A 14,581-nucleotide genomic window follows, 5' to 3' on the forward strand; every position below is an offset into this window, starting at 1 on the left:
ATAAAATAAAAAACGACAAGACTCGTTGCCAAAAAAAAGAATCCGTTTACCCTCGTTATACACAGGACAGATCATATTCACAAGCTACAGTCTACCTACCCAAACCACCTGACCAAGCAACGCTTTCCCTTTCCTCGCTAACGAGAACGGGCCAATAATGGTTTTGGATTTGGACCAACAGTCGTCTCCTTCGTCCCTCCCAGGGTTCTCCGGCGAAGCTTGCGACTGCTCTTGCTAGCGCTCGCGGCAGCAGCAGCAGGCGCCTGTTTGGTTCCAGCCTTGGGTCCTTGACGCTTCTCGGCCTCACCAGAGTCTTGGAGCTCCTCTAGGATAGTTACCACGGCATCCATAGTCGGCCTCATCTTAGCTTCGTAGGACAGGCACTCAAGAGAAAGGGCGGCAATGGCTTGTGCGCCGTCGAGATTGTATTGGCCTTCCAGCCTGGTATCCAGGATCCGGAATATCTTGCGCTTGTGTGTGAGGTAAGGTCGAGCCCACTCCACAAGGTTGTGCTCACCCTGGGGGCGGTTCTTGTCAATGGCCCGCCGGCCTGACAGCACCTCCAGAAGTACGACTCCAAAGCTATAGATGTCGCTCTTTGCGGTTAGGTGGCCTGAAAGTGTAAGCATTGTTCAAAGAAAGAGATCCTTGTCACATAATGATTGAGCAGTTCGTGCATACAACGCTACCAAAACAAAAATGTCGCTCTTTGCCTACAGGACAGACTCACAACATTTCCGCACCAAAGCCCCAAGTGCAGCAATTTGAATTCATAAAATGAAATCTAAGCCACATCATGATTGATCTGTTCATACAAGGCTACCGAAATTTTTTTAAAAAAAATGGTGCTATTTGCCTACAAGACAGAATTACAACATTTTCCCACCAAATCCCAAAGTGCAGTAATTTGAATTCTTAAAATGAAATTTAAGCCACGTCATGATTGAGCTGTTCATACAAGGCTACGGTAATAAAATGGTGATCTTTGCCTACAGGACAGACTCACAACATTTTCGCAACAAAGCCCGAAATGCAGTAATTTGAATTCATAAAATAAAATCTAAGCCACATCATGATTGATCTGTTCAAACAAGGCTACCGAAATTAAAAAAAGTGTGATCTTTGCCTACAAGACAGAATCACAACATTTTCTCACCAAATCCCAAAGTGCAGTAATTTGAATTCATAAAATCAAATCTAAGCCGCGTCATGGTGCTGTTTGATATATTTAGATAACCATGAAAATGAACACTAACATCCATCGCCTTTTTCAATCCCACTCCACTAATGCATTGTACTAAAACTTATTTCAAGAATGCAACTTAACTTGTCAACTCAATATAGCACATGATACACCAAAAATGGAATTTTCATGCATGGGACCAATCATGCGCCATTTTTAAGGTGTCTAGGATTTATATCGAATGTGGCATTTAATGTACACCAATAGCTAGGTTTTTTCCAAAAAAAAAGATGTAGTTTCTATATCTGCCAAGCAAATCTACAGAAATTTGGAGGGAAAACACAGAGCTGCACGTCGGACGTTACCTGTTGAGAGATACTCAGGAGCTGCATAACCATATGTTCCCATGACTCTTGTGGACACATGGCTCTTCTCACCAACAGGACCATCCTTAGCCAATCCAAAATCAGAAAGCTTTGCAGAATAATCCTGCATATTAATACAACGTACCTCTTTCAGTAGAGCAAACAAATATTGAAATGAAGTATCCTGCATTACAGATTCACTTTCACTTACTGTATCAAGCAGGATGTTGGAAGTCTTGAAATCTCGGTAAATAACTTTTGCCTCTCCACTATGAAGGTAAGCCAGTCCTTTTGCTGCTCCTAGTGCAACCTTCATTCTAAGGTTCCATGACAGAGGTTGGAAATATGAGCCTCCTACATAAAGGATTCATAGAGCAATTGATAAATCAGAAGACATACTACCACAGTAACATTATAATATGGAAAAAAAAGTGATCAGTAACTAGGTCCTGGGTAACTTACTCCTAAACAGATGATTTTCCAAGCTCCCGCGGGGCATGAACTCGTACACTAGCAGTCGGTGCTCATCCTCTAAGCAGTATCCAATCAGCTTGACAAGGTTGGGATGACAGAACTGACCTAGGTAATTAACTTCCGCCTACAAACGGAATACTTATCTATGTTAGTAACCAAAGCCAGCACAGAGAAGTGGGGATACAAGAGGAAATATAAAAAAAAACGTGAACAATCATATACTCACAGGGCAATAAGCATAAAATAGAATAGCACTATACTCACCCACCACTCTCGGTGCCCTTGCAAACCCTCATGATTTAGTCTTTTCACAGCAACAGCAATTCCAGTGCCAGGCCTGCAAGGTGATAATGTGTTCTCATCGACCCATCCTTTATAGACAGAGCCGAACCCTCCTTCACCTAGAACACTATCAGGACGGAAATTCCTTGTGGCTGCCTTGAGATTATTGAAGGTGAAGATCTTAACATTGGCGGATTGCAGGATTTCACATTCAGTCTTCACACTTGGAGGCATGGAAGCTGAAGAGGCTCGACTACTACAGCCGCTAAGCCTACTCCCATCCTTACCACCACTCTTTGAGAACATTCCTGCGGACCATGCATTTGGTAAAGATTCTACTTAAGGAAGCGTAAAGAAAACACTGAACAAAAGCCTCATATTGTTCCAATGGTGAATTGTGGTGATATATCCGAGGCCCATATAAACAACAACCGTCACTACCCAGAAAGGTACATCAACTTTAGCATAAATTTTAATGGGGAAACTAGCACCATATAATATAAGGAACTGAATATTGGGAATCATTGCTTGGTCATCACTAAAGATTGATAAGAAAACCTACAGACAGCTATATGCAGTAACAAATGCCATCTTTGACACACAAAAAAGCACTACTGGATTGGTTGATGTTGAAGAATCAGCTCCAGCAACCAATTTTCCTAGAGCAACCTAGGCATATGATTACACAGCAAACATACATGGCCTTTATCGGTAAAAACAAAATAAGTCGCCATTAATGTAACTGTGACTACTCAAAACTTTTAATAAATAGGTCATAGAAACCGACGATCTGATGTGAACTGGTTGACATCACTAGCTTTGTTATGACATTAAAAATAAATAAAGGTAAAACATCGGTGATTTTCCTAATCCCGTGTCAACACCATGCATTAAGCACATGAATAAAAAATATTAACAGGAAACAACTACCGATTTCTAATATATTTTTTGCTTTGTTCGTGTGATATACTCCCTCCTTCCCATGAAACAAGGCGTCTAAAGGCTTTGCGCGAAAATTAGCGTAGCTTTGTTTTTTCCGCTGGTTGCCCCTGGCTGCATGCGTGGAGAAATTTGTGGGCGTGAGAGAGAATCGTAGGCATATAATTATGGACATGCACATGCAGGAAACTGCATGGATGGAAATATATTAGCGTCATGCATGCAAGGAATAGATTATGTTGCCGGGCGAAGGAATTTTGCGCGCGTTCATTCGCTTCCTGACTCATTATGTGCGCGGTGGCGGCCAAAGGAATAGCGCGCGCGGTGCCGGCCAGTGAAAATTTTGGAGGGAAAATTAGCACTAAATACCCCATGAAGAACGCTGCGCTATTCGCTCTACCTCATGGCCCTCTTTGCACGATGCATGCTACTCCTGGCGTGTCTTCTTGGTCCAGGTGAAGATCTTCACACCGTAGTGGATGAAGGTAGGTCAATCCAATTACGTTTGCTACATTTCTTGATCGCTCTCTAGTTGTCTTGCTACTCAAATGAACAATTCGTTTGATCTCGTGCAGTCTATGATGATCATGGAGAAGGTCAAAATGTTGATGCCGGCCACACAAACACAACACAGAACGTCGGTGGCCATACGCACACACAAAGTAAGCATGACATTGCCAAAATCCGAAATCCATATGAATTCTTGTTGTGTTGAAAACAAATGAGTAATCCATCAGCAGATGCAGTAGCAGGTCGTGTTCGTGGTAGGCTTGGACTGGCTGGTCGAGGGCGTGGAGTTGGTTTCATTGTTGGGCGCGGGCAACATGATGGCCCTGTTCACACCAACCGTAGCCAAGCGAGTCTAGGACTCACACGGCGTGTTCATGCAACTTCTAGGCAGGAGGACGTCCAGCATGAACCCCATGCTGAGGGCTCAAGTGACGCACAACCAGAAGGACCTCGTGTCGACCATGTTGATCAAGGTGGTTCTAGTGTTCGTAACAGTAAGTAGGACTATTTGGTGGTTCTAGTTGTACTTATGGTACGTACTTTTTTTAGATGAAGGAGAGATTAGGAGGAGGAACACATACAACAATGAATTGAAGCAATCTATCTATGGCATGCTTTTAGAGCGAACTAGTGTCGGTAAGTTAGACAGAGGGGTCACTAAGGCTGTTTCACGTGAAACTGGAGTACCTTTGAGAGTAGTCCAGCGCATATGGTACGATGCAAAACAAGGCGGCGGGGTTAACGGTGTTGTGAGCAAAAAACCAAAATAATGTGGTCCTAAAAAAGTCATTTGACCCAGAAATAATCAAAACAATAGCACTGGAAAACAGAACAACTTTCAAGGATTTATCCAATGCGCTCGGCACGTCACTCAAATGCAATCAAGCCTACATTGAATGAAGAAAACAAAAAGGCTAGAGTTCGGTTGTCTCTAAATGCTCGAACCATCTAGTGTGCCACATGAACCAAGTTTTAATGGAATGTACAACATTGTGCACATTGATGAGTATTTCGCAGCATCGAAAATGTGAATAGTGAATGTCAACACTCAACAGTATAAGCATGTGAAATAGTGGCCATCTGGGATACACTGACAATGCTACAAGAAAAGTCATACTAATTATTACTCTACCACAGTCCACAGTATTGGTCCTGCTTAGATCATATGTCACCTAGGTCAAAAACAGAAACCAGGGTGGTTGGAACTGCACATGTAGGTGGACCATCAACGCAAAGCATTATCTAATAAGGTAGTAACAAGACTTCTTGCAGTAGAGTCAACCTCATGTCACTTACTGATGTCATCTTAGGAGTGCAAGTCCTACCGACTAGATAAAGAAAGAACTACTGCACATGTCCCATCCATTACCATACGAAATAAGGTAATACCTATCATGCATCTAATAAAGGCTAAGCTCTTTTTGCACAAGTGCAGAAGCACCTACAGAGTACAACGCCTCAGATACCAAGCTCGCTTTAGCAAAACTGCTCTAAAGCGATTGCGATGGCTTACTTCTAGCTCCTTGAACACAGTTAAGTTGGCAAGACAGCTGAAACGTTGGAATCATCTAACAGAACAAGACCCACCGGAATTAGCCCAATCACAATCAGCCTAACCAACTAGCAAGAGTACATAAGCACAGTACGCCATTGCATACTTGATTCGATAAACGTTTTCACTTCTGTTGCAAGGAAACTTATCTAATCAAATCTCCCCAAAACCGCATGAAGCAGATGAGTACACATCATTTCGCAACATGTGTCGCGATCAAATGACCGGGATTTTCATACTTCAAAGGCTCAAACCCCCTCCGCCTGATCGAGAGCGCAACTAGCAAGCACGGATCGCCGACACCCCTCCTCGCATAGCCCCACGAAATAACTTTACCAAGCAACGACTAGGAGAGGACGGACGAACCTGAGGCGCCAGCGCTCCCGTCCTTGATCCGCGCGCCCCAGCAGTTCCCCATTCCCGCGTGCTCGGTGCTCTCCCCGCCACACCGCCGGAGCGAAGCGCGGCAGCGAGGGCGGGGCCCGACCAACCAATCGGATCAAACGAGCCGCGTCGCTGGCACCAGAGGCGCCCCGCGATCCGCCGGGGCTAGGGTTTTAGGGGCGCGGGCTGCGAAGCTGTGGGCGGATGGATGAAAATGGACGGAAAACGGGAGGAGTGAGTATATAGAGAGGAAGGAGGGTGGTGGCGTGGTGGAGCGCGTGAGGCTGCCGCTTTGTGGAGGGAGTGAGCCGAGCGAGCAAGAGAAGAGCGTGAGGCAGTTAATGGCGGGCAAGGGAGGCGTGTGTACTGTTACCGGGGCAAGGCGCCGCGGCTCCCGCTGGCTTCCTCCAGGTCCAGGGGAAAAGCCTGGGAAGTTGGTGCGCGCGGCCGTAGAGGCACGGTGCCGGGCGGGACGCTGCCGCGTGGGCCCCCACCCGTTGGGGACCGCTGATGTTACCGTTTCACCTGCGGTGGATGAGGGTTTTACGGTCGAGACTGGCTTAAACAAATCGGGCTGGTAGGTAGGTTCGGCCCACGTCCCATGGAATTGGGTGGTGGGGTTGTTGGGCTTCATTCCACTTGTTAAAACTGGGTTCTGATGAACGATAAATGGCCCGTTAGTAGCCCAACAAAGTTTCAACTCTCAGACTGTACGTTAGGATTACAAATTTAGTGTGTGTTTGATTTGACTTTTGTCTCCTAAAAGTCAAAAACCAAACCAAAGAAATGGATTTAGGAATCAGCTTTTTTATAAAGACGATTTTTTCGCAGTGCAAAAAAATAAAGCACATCTAAACTTGTTTTTCCTTGCTTTTGGATAGAACTGTAAAATATATATGGAATAACTTTTAGCGTGTTTTAGTGGTTTCTATCAATTGGTTTTTAGTTTTTAACAGCTCACAACTCACAATAGTTTTTTTTTCAGTTGACAGCTCACAACAGTTTTTTCACAGGCACGGTCCAACCAAACAGATAATTGCAATGTTAAAGTGAGACCTTGTAAACACAAATAATTGCTTAAAGCATCTCTAGCGGGCCCTCAAACAAAGCTCTACACCAAAAATTAAGGAGTTTGGATCCCGTGCTGATGTAAGACCAAGCTCATTACACACCTCACTGTTATAGGGTCCATTAGACACTGTTGCACGATACTCCAAATATAAGACACAACTAAAACACAACATAATACAGTGGTCGTGTCTAAAACATGTGTCTTACGATATTCATTGTACCAATCAGAACATTCAATAAATTAAAGTGACCAATCAGCTAGTCTCCTATCTCGAACACAGAGCTAAGACACTATATCTTTGTTAAGATACATGTCTTGAGTTTTTTTACATTTATCCCCCTAGACACACTCTAAGACACTCATTGTACATGCCCTTATGAAAATGACAAATTCATCATTCAATAATCAATTAGAGACGGGTTTTTTACCGGTATACACTGAGAGCAACTCGAGCGGTCTAAGTATAAATCTTAGCTAAATTTAAAGTTTTGAGGCTATTTTAGAAGATAGACAAGCTCCTATGGATAAGTGTATCCAACAAACTCCCTAATTTTAAATAATGACCTGTCAAATCTCAACAACCTAGCACATGTCGTTCCCTTTCGTCACATGAATATTCAACTCCGTAGGAGCCTGACATATCAATGCTTGGTGGCGCTAGAAATCTCGGTGTCCCTGTTCCAGCTCCCGTTCGACCCCAACGTTCAGCTCCATAATAGCCGGACATATCAATGCTTCAATGCTTGGCGGTGCTGAAAATCTTGGTGTCCCCGTTCCAGCTCCCATTCGACCCCAACGTTCAGCTCCATAGTAGCCAGACAGATCCATGTTTGGCGGTGCTGAAAATCTCGGTGTCCCCGTTCCAGCTCCCGCTCAATCCCAGCGGTCAGCTCCTTCTAGCTCTTGTTCGTTCCCAGCATTGCTTGTGTCCCAGATCGTTGAATCCAGGGGCGAAGCCAGGATTTAAGATTGAGGGGAGTAAATCAGATTGTGGGAGATGTTAGGAGATATTTTACATTATTTGCATGGTGATCAGCTAACAAAAATAATAACTCCAATGGAATTTGGAATCGCCCCTGATTGAAGCTTGTTCATTCCTTGCATCACCTGCGTTCGTACAACCACACACATGTATAGTTCATTCTAACACGTCGTGTCTCCTTGAATAGGCACATACAACTGACGACGGCATGGAGTGTGACGATGAGTTCAATCAATTTGTAATGAATGATTGAGTTCAATCAATATGTAATGAGTGAATTAATTGATCCTCGTCTTTCGATGATGACAACAATCTAGTTTGAATGAATTGTTATGCCACAAAAGAAGTTGTAATCTTGCAAATATAACTGCAAACACCTTTTCAGACTGTCGATTTCATACTAACCCAGAGAAACCAGCCACACCAAAAAGGAGAGAAAGGCACTCTGCAACCATAAACCAATAATTTATTATTGAACCTTAAACTAGTACGAGGTTAAACCATTGCAAGATGAACTAAAAACAGAATCATAACACAACATAGTGAACTGTAACTAGACATTCTATATATTGAAACGTCTTGCAAGAATCTCATTCTGAGGATGTTCATAATACCGCTATTGTTTGTAGTTCCTTATGGTCAAGTCCAAGCCAAGAATTCTCTCCTAATCTAGTTGTCTTTGAAACTCAAGCTTTTCTTTTTTCTAGTTCGATCCTTTCCTCATGTAGTGCAAAGGCATTGTTGCACCTCTCTTCTTCCTTCAAGTCTTTCTCATAGTCAACTTCTTTCTTCTTTGCCATTAGATAGTCCACTGCTTTCGTGGTTGAATGTTTTCGTAGCTTATGCTTCTCCTTATTGTCAGGTCTTGCTGATGGTTCTACATCAACACCACCAGCAAGAGGGCGTCTAGGACAATTGCGAGTGCACATGATGTTGGCAAAAAAATTGTCGGTGTCTTCTATTTCTTGTTGCTTGCATTTTTGCACTTCTAGTTTCCTTATGCCTATCCATCCACCTGGGCCCGTCCTTCAGGATTTTCCACCAATGCAGGTATGAAAACTTTCTATCATTCGGTTCTTCGGTCTTGAACATTGTGCATGCATTTGCAATCTATAGAATTAGACAAACAATAATCATGAAAATGAATTTCTGTCAAATGATAATAGTTGATAAATAAAAACTTACCTTGTCGTCAACTGACCAACCACTATGGTTTCTTGCTTTAATCCTAAACAAACATCCACAAAACAGACTCACATAACCACTATGGTTTCTTGCTTCAATCATAAACAAACATCCACAAAACAGACTCATATCATGCTGTATACTAGACCAACGGTTCATCAAAAAACCTTCTGAATGATTTGAATCGAACGTCTTGTTTGCATTAAAATATGCATGTATATTTTGTCCATTGTGTGCCATATGTTTGATCAACTCCTTGAAGAGGATCCATGCCCACATTTAGCCTAGCTGACACAGGAGAATGTCCTCATCTCTAAAATATTTGATTGTGCCCTGAAAACTCTTTTGATGCACAAGTAGGTGTGGGATCTTGAGATTCTCCAATGCCATTCACTAGGAGGTCAGTGTATTACCCATAATCTGTAGCACCTTTCACAAACAGAATCATATATCATAAGTCCAAATAATCCGCACAATTCACAACACCATTAATACTCACATTATTTTAATGATTTTCTCTCCTCATGACAACTGCAGTCACAGTTGGCATAGAACAGAAAACCCTGTACGGGCATGTTCGGTTGACAGGTTTTCATTCCAGAGAGGTATTGAATCCAGAGAGGGATTGAGTTAATCCCCTCTTTGTCACTTGAACCCCTTGGGGTATAATCCCTTTCGGTTGTAATCCCCAGCTCAAACTGTTGTTCGGTTAATCCAGAGTATTGTCAAGTACCAGTCATGCTGTCAATACATAGCACTTCGGCTCTATAGAGACAAGCAAGTTTTGTTATGATGAAGACAACATTATTACAACAAGCATAATAATCTCGTGTCTGTTGACACTAATAAGTTGCAAAAGACTACATCACTTAAGTTGCAAAAGACTACATCACTAGTGTGATGACCATGACGAGATCATGGATCCATATCTTTGACAGACAGAGAAGACATTCTTCCTCTAAAGACTGGAGCTACTTCATGCATGACTTGACCCTTGTAACTGTCATAAAAATAAAAATAACACTGTGAATATATGTCAACAACTACTGATGCAGGTAAACATTTACTCATAACCCAAGTGTGAAGATAATATAACAGAGAAAACATTTCTGCATTCAGAAACAAGTTCTGATCCTTTAACTTCAAGAATGCAGAATATCCAAAAAAACAGTACACTGATTCAACTAACATACTTAAATAAATTGGTCTGCAGGTCAGAAACTTCAAAGATTGTTTCATGGATCACACACTTTAAGTTCTACGGTGTGATGTGCTGCCTGGAGAGAATGGCAAAAAAATGCAAGAGAAGATAAACGGTGGTGGAGCTGAGAACGTGCCAAGAAATGCCTAGCCTGCAGTAGGAATACTACAATGCTTTGACCTTCAAGGCACATAAATATAGTGGTTTGGAGACTGAGGTTCCATATATTAAAATGGAATACTATAGTGCACGAAATACTAGTAGTCAGTGCAACTGTTTGGCCTGCAGTTCAATACTATAGTGCAGAAACATGATGGTAACCTGCAGGCCAAGAAATATAGTGGTTTGGAGAGTGAAGTTCCATATATTAAAATGGAATACTACAGTGCACGAAATACTAGTAGTCAGTGCCTTTATTGTTGGAAATAAAAATCAAAATGGAACAAGGAATTACTCTAGATCACAGTTTCTAACAAGGAATTACTCTAGATCACAGTTTCTGGCATGCTCAACAATACAACTTGCTTTAAAAATGTTAATGGCTCCAATAGAAATACCAAGAAAATTTGAGAGCTTCTGGGCAACATGACTATGAAAATTGTAATGTAGTCAAACAAGTAATATAACAGAGATAATGCAAGGTATGCAAAATTGAATTAGGATATGTAGTTAACCTTAGGTATACCTGCTAAGCCATCTCATCCCTCAACCACATCAATGCAGCCTCTCTATCATCATTGCATGCACTCAAGAATATCTGTCGATTGTCAGGGTCTTTGAACACCTTATATGCTTTGACTTTCTCCTCTTTTGTGACTTCCAATGTGTTTAGAACTGCTATGCAATTCTTAATTGAGAAATCATCACCTCCTCTTGCCTCCCTTTCTCTTGCCAATTGTGTCGCTTCATCTTCAGCTTGTTTGCTTCTAATGTCTAGGTACCTCTCCACCAATACTTCTATGTTGGAACTCTTCTTCGGCCTCTTTGGTCCTTTTTATTCTTCATTCCTTGAAACAACAGAAGTTCTTTTTGACCTTTCATCCTGCCTATCAGCATTTACATCAACCCCTTCAACTTCATACACTCTGTCTTCTACTTCATTTTGTCTGTGATCTGCCAAAGGGTCTCCTGCATCTTCATGGTCTTCTACATTGATAGGAACATCTCCAGATCCAATTTGTGTGAGATCTGGACCATTTGGTTGAGTAGAAGTGAAGTTGTAGGTCCCTTCAACAGTATTACCTATACAATGAAATTTTAGTGCAAGAAATAGTACAACATAGTGAATAAACTTAGTTACTGGTAAAAGGAAAACTAACCATCATGTAGCTCTCCCAAAGCTTCAAACAGAGGAAAAGATTTGTTGCGGAATTTTTTAGCCCTTGGAAATGACTGCACAATAAATTAAGAAACTAAATGTGAGATCAACTAAGAACTGACAACACACAATAAAGATCTCAAGTTTACAGAAACATGGTAATAAACTTACTTTGATTATGTTGTCCCATATCGGTGGATCAGCTTGAATCATACACCTTTTCTCATCCCAAGAAACTCCGCTTTGTTTCCTCGCATCTTTCAACATCCTGTAATCTCTCTTTAACTCCTTTTCCTTTTCTTGGATTTGAACTTTTGAGAAACCTGCATATCTTTCCCTCTCTTGAAATTCCTTGGCAATCTTGTTCCATGCATCGGGTGTCCAACCATTGTTACCCTTATATTCAGGTGTATTGTGTTCATGTAACAAGTCAACAAGGGTCTTCTCTAACATAGAATTCCAATTTGCTCTTGTTTTCCCTGCAAATCAGCACATAAGCAACATAAGAAAGAACCAAAACTAATCAGAAAGAACCAACATATATACCTTTTGGAGAGCCTCCATGTGTCTTTGAAGTAGTAGCTATAGGAGATTTTTTCTTTTGTGCACCTTTAGATAAGAGCATGTTAAATCTAGGAGACCCCCTTGCAAGCATGTTTAATCTTGGAGACCCCCTTCCAAGCATGGTAACTTACAACATGAGCATAATTAGAACATGAAAGCATAATTGTGAACAACAATAATTTTTAAAGCATAACTAAAAGCATATTCGAATAACATTAAAGCATCATAACTAGTACAAACTACATTTCCTAAGAACTTATTGTAATCCCAATAACATTAAAACATATTATAATGCATCACTAATTGCTTCTATGTTGTTGATAATCAATCCACATTTGTTGTGCAATTGTGTCTCTGAGATTGTTGCCTTGTTCACTGCCTTGATCATTGCTTTGATCTCCATCTGGAAGGTCAACAACATTGCCTTGAACATTTTCTGCCTGATCTTCTAACCATTGTTCATCTCCTTTGAGAGACCGAATAATGTTGTGCAACACGGAAGCTGCTACCGGTATCTTCACTTGGTTTTCTATTTTGTGAAATGTGGCAACCTTAAGGATGGGGAAGCGTTTCTTTATAACTCCCAAGGCCCTTTCAATATGATTCCTCAACACTGCATGGCGATGATTGAAGATCTCCTTGTAGTTCTGTGGTCTTCGGCGACCTGCCCCATACTCCTTCAAATGATACCTGACTCCGCGATATGGGGCAAGGAAAGATGGTGTGTTGGCATAACCGCCATCTACTAAATAAAACTTCCCCGGGGGCACTTGAAAGCCACTGTTCATTGCAGCTCTGAGAACTCTAGCATCCGTCGCGGACCCCTCCCACCCAGTGGATATGAAAGTTACATTGAGATCAAAATCGCACGCTACCATTACATTTTGAGTAAGGGTTCCCTTCCTATTCCTAAATGGAGCGGCTTTATCTGGCGATATCGATATAGGCACATGAGTGCCATCAATTGCGCCAATGCAATTCTGCATAGAAAAAACTACATGTGATTTTGCAAACATTGGAAGGAAAAGAACTATTGACATATGATAGGATAGTCCATGTAATCACCTTGAAGTAGGGATAAAACCTAGGATTCCTTTCAATTTTTTGATGGACATGATTAGGATTTGGTGGCTTTAGGAATTGCTTAGAGAGGGTAGGAACAACTAGGTCAAAGAAATGCTTTATGTGACGATGATATGTATCACCACTATGCCCAAATTCTTCTATTAGGTCTTCAAACGAGGCATTATGGCTGAGCATGTATAAGAAGAATGCTAGCTTTTCCTCGACCTTAATCCTTGTATCACGAACCAGTCCCTCCCTTCTAAGATAACTTGCCAACGATTTGAAAATTTCAGGCTCCATCCTGAACGCTACCCGACAGTTCTTCAAATGACCTTGAAGCAACTCATGAACATGTTCTTCGCCACTTAACTTTGATGTATGCCTTCGCTTCTTCTCCCTTACTATGTTTGAACTAGAACCCAATATATGTAGCATAGGGAAAAACAACATCATATCATCATCCTCCCCATCTCTCCTCCGTCTAAGGTGATCTCTTAGTGCAACATCCATTGCTAACTAAAAAGAAATTCATAAAAGAAAATAAACACCAACAAAAATAGAACATGATGTAATAAAGAACATTTAGGATATAACAAGTACCTAAAGGAGAGGGTATAGGGTCCCAAGACGGTGGAAGTTCGTCTTCTCCAACTCGAACTGGTGCAGGGATAATCTAGAAATATAATAGGTTTTTGTTAGAAATACATATAGACAAGTACAAGTAAATATATGTACTCTAAACTGAAACATTGCAGGGTTATTAATGTATTCTCATGTGTTAGTTATATACATGATATATAAATATCCCATAGAGTTTAATGAAGGTAATTGTACTTCGACTAGTCAAGAACTTTGTTTCTTTATGCCATGGCCCGTGAAAATAGTGCCTTGCATTACGTTTATCACCATCTTTTTTACATAGCAACAGCAAACAGGAAGAACATGTAATTGTAGAACAAGGTATAGAACAATCTGCTAAAGCTGAGCCTGGATAATAGTTCATTTCTGTAATCTCGATACCTTGAGCAAGTAAACAAAGGCTACAGACTATCTTGATGCGTCTTGTGACCAAACAAAAATATTCAGACCACTCCCGTTGTCCGCTCTCTACGGTTGTCCGCTCTCGCATAAGCCAACTCGAACCAGAGAAGGCTAGCTAGCGCTTCCGCCAAGCCTGCAGGCCATGCCGGCCAGAACCGATTGCTCTGATTGATTGGCCAATCAGTCAGTCTGCAATCGTATAGTGAGTCAGCTGAGCGAAGACTAATGTTTATTCTCCTATGATTCGTGTCGTGGTAACATCAATCAAGAGACTAATGTTTATTCTCGATGCAACTATTCGTGGACTACCCTTGGTCGATTACTACTCCTCGCAGCTGACAGCATGGAAACACATGCTCGGTTCAGGGGCAGTTAGCCGGTTCAGGGGCGCTCACCGCTTTGCAGGGACGGTGCGCTTCGTCCGACGGCGGAGCGAATTAAGCAAGTTCCCTTGAAGGCTCAGG

General features: G+C 41.8%; 1 protein-coding gene and 2 pseudogenes across 1 annotated transcript; all 3 read right to left on the reverse strand.

Annotated features, from left to right (window-relative positions):
* Window positions 1-2: 2 nt before the first annotated feature.
* LOC100274061 (putative protein kinase superfamily protein) lies at window positions 3-5,884 on the reverse strand. The gene is made up of 6 exons (NM_001148440.1): window positions 5,672-5,884; window positions 2,287-2,612; window positions 2,011-2,146; window positions 1,760-1,902; window positions 1,549-1,672; window positions 3-613 (listed from the first exon to the last, which is right to left on the reverse strand). The coding sequence occupies exons 1-6, from the start codon at window positions 5,721-5,723 to the stop codon at window positions 138-140; spliced, it is 1,257 nt and encodes a 418-aa protein (NP_001141912.1). The 5' UTR covers window positions 5,724-5,884; the 3' UTR covers window positions 3-137.
* Window positions 5,885-8,649: 2,765 nt separating this feature from the next.
* Window positions 8,650-9,318, reverse strand: LOC109939468 (uncharacterized; annotated as a pseudogene).
* Window positions 9,319-10,817: 1,499 nt separating this feature from the next.
* On the reverse strand, window positions 10,818-12,138 carry LOC103625758 (uncharacterized; annotated as a pseudogene).
* Between the last annotated feature and the right edge of the window lie 2,443 nt (window positions 12,139-14,581).

Source organism: Zea mays, chromosome 5 (genome assembly GCF_902167145.1).
Source record: "Zea mays cultivar B73 chromosome 5, Zm-B73-REFERENCE-NAM-5.0, whole genome shotgun sequence".
Classification (NCBI taxonomy): Eukaryota; Viridiplantae; Streptophyta; class Magnoliopsida; order Poales; family Poaceae; genus Zea; species Zea mays.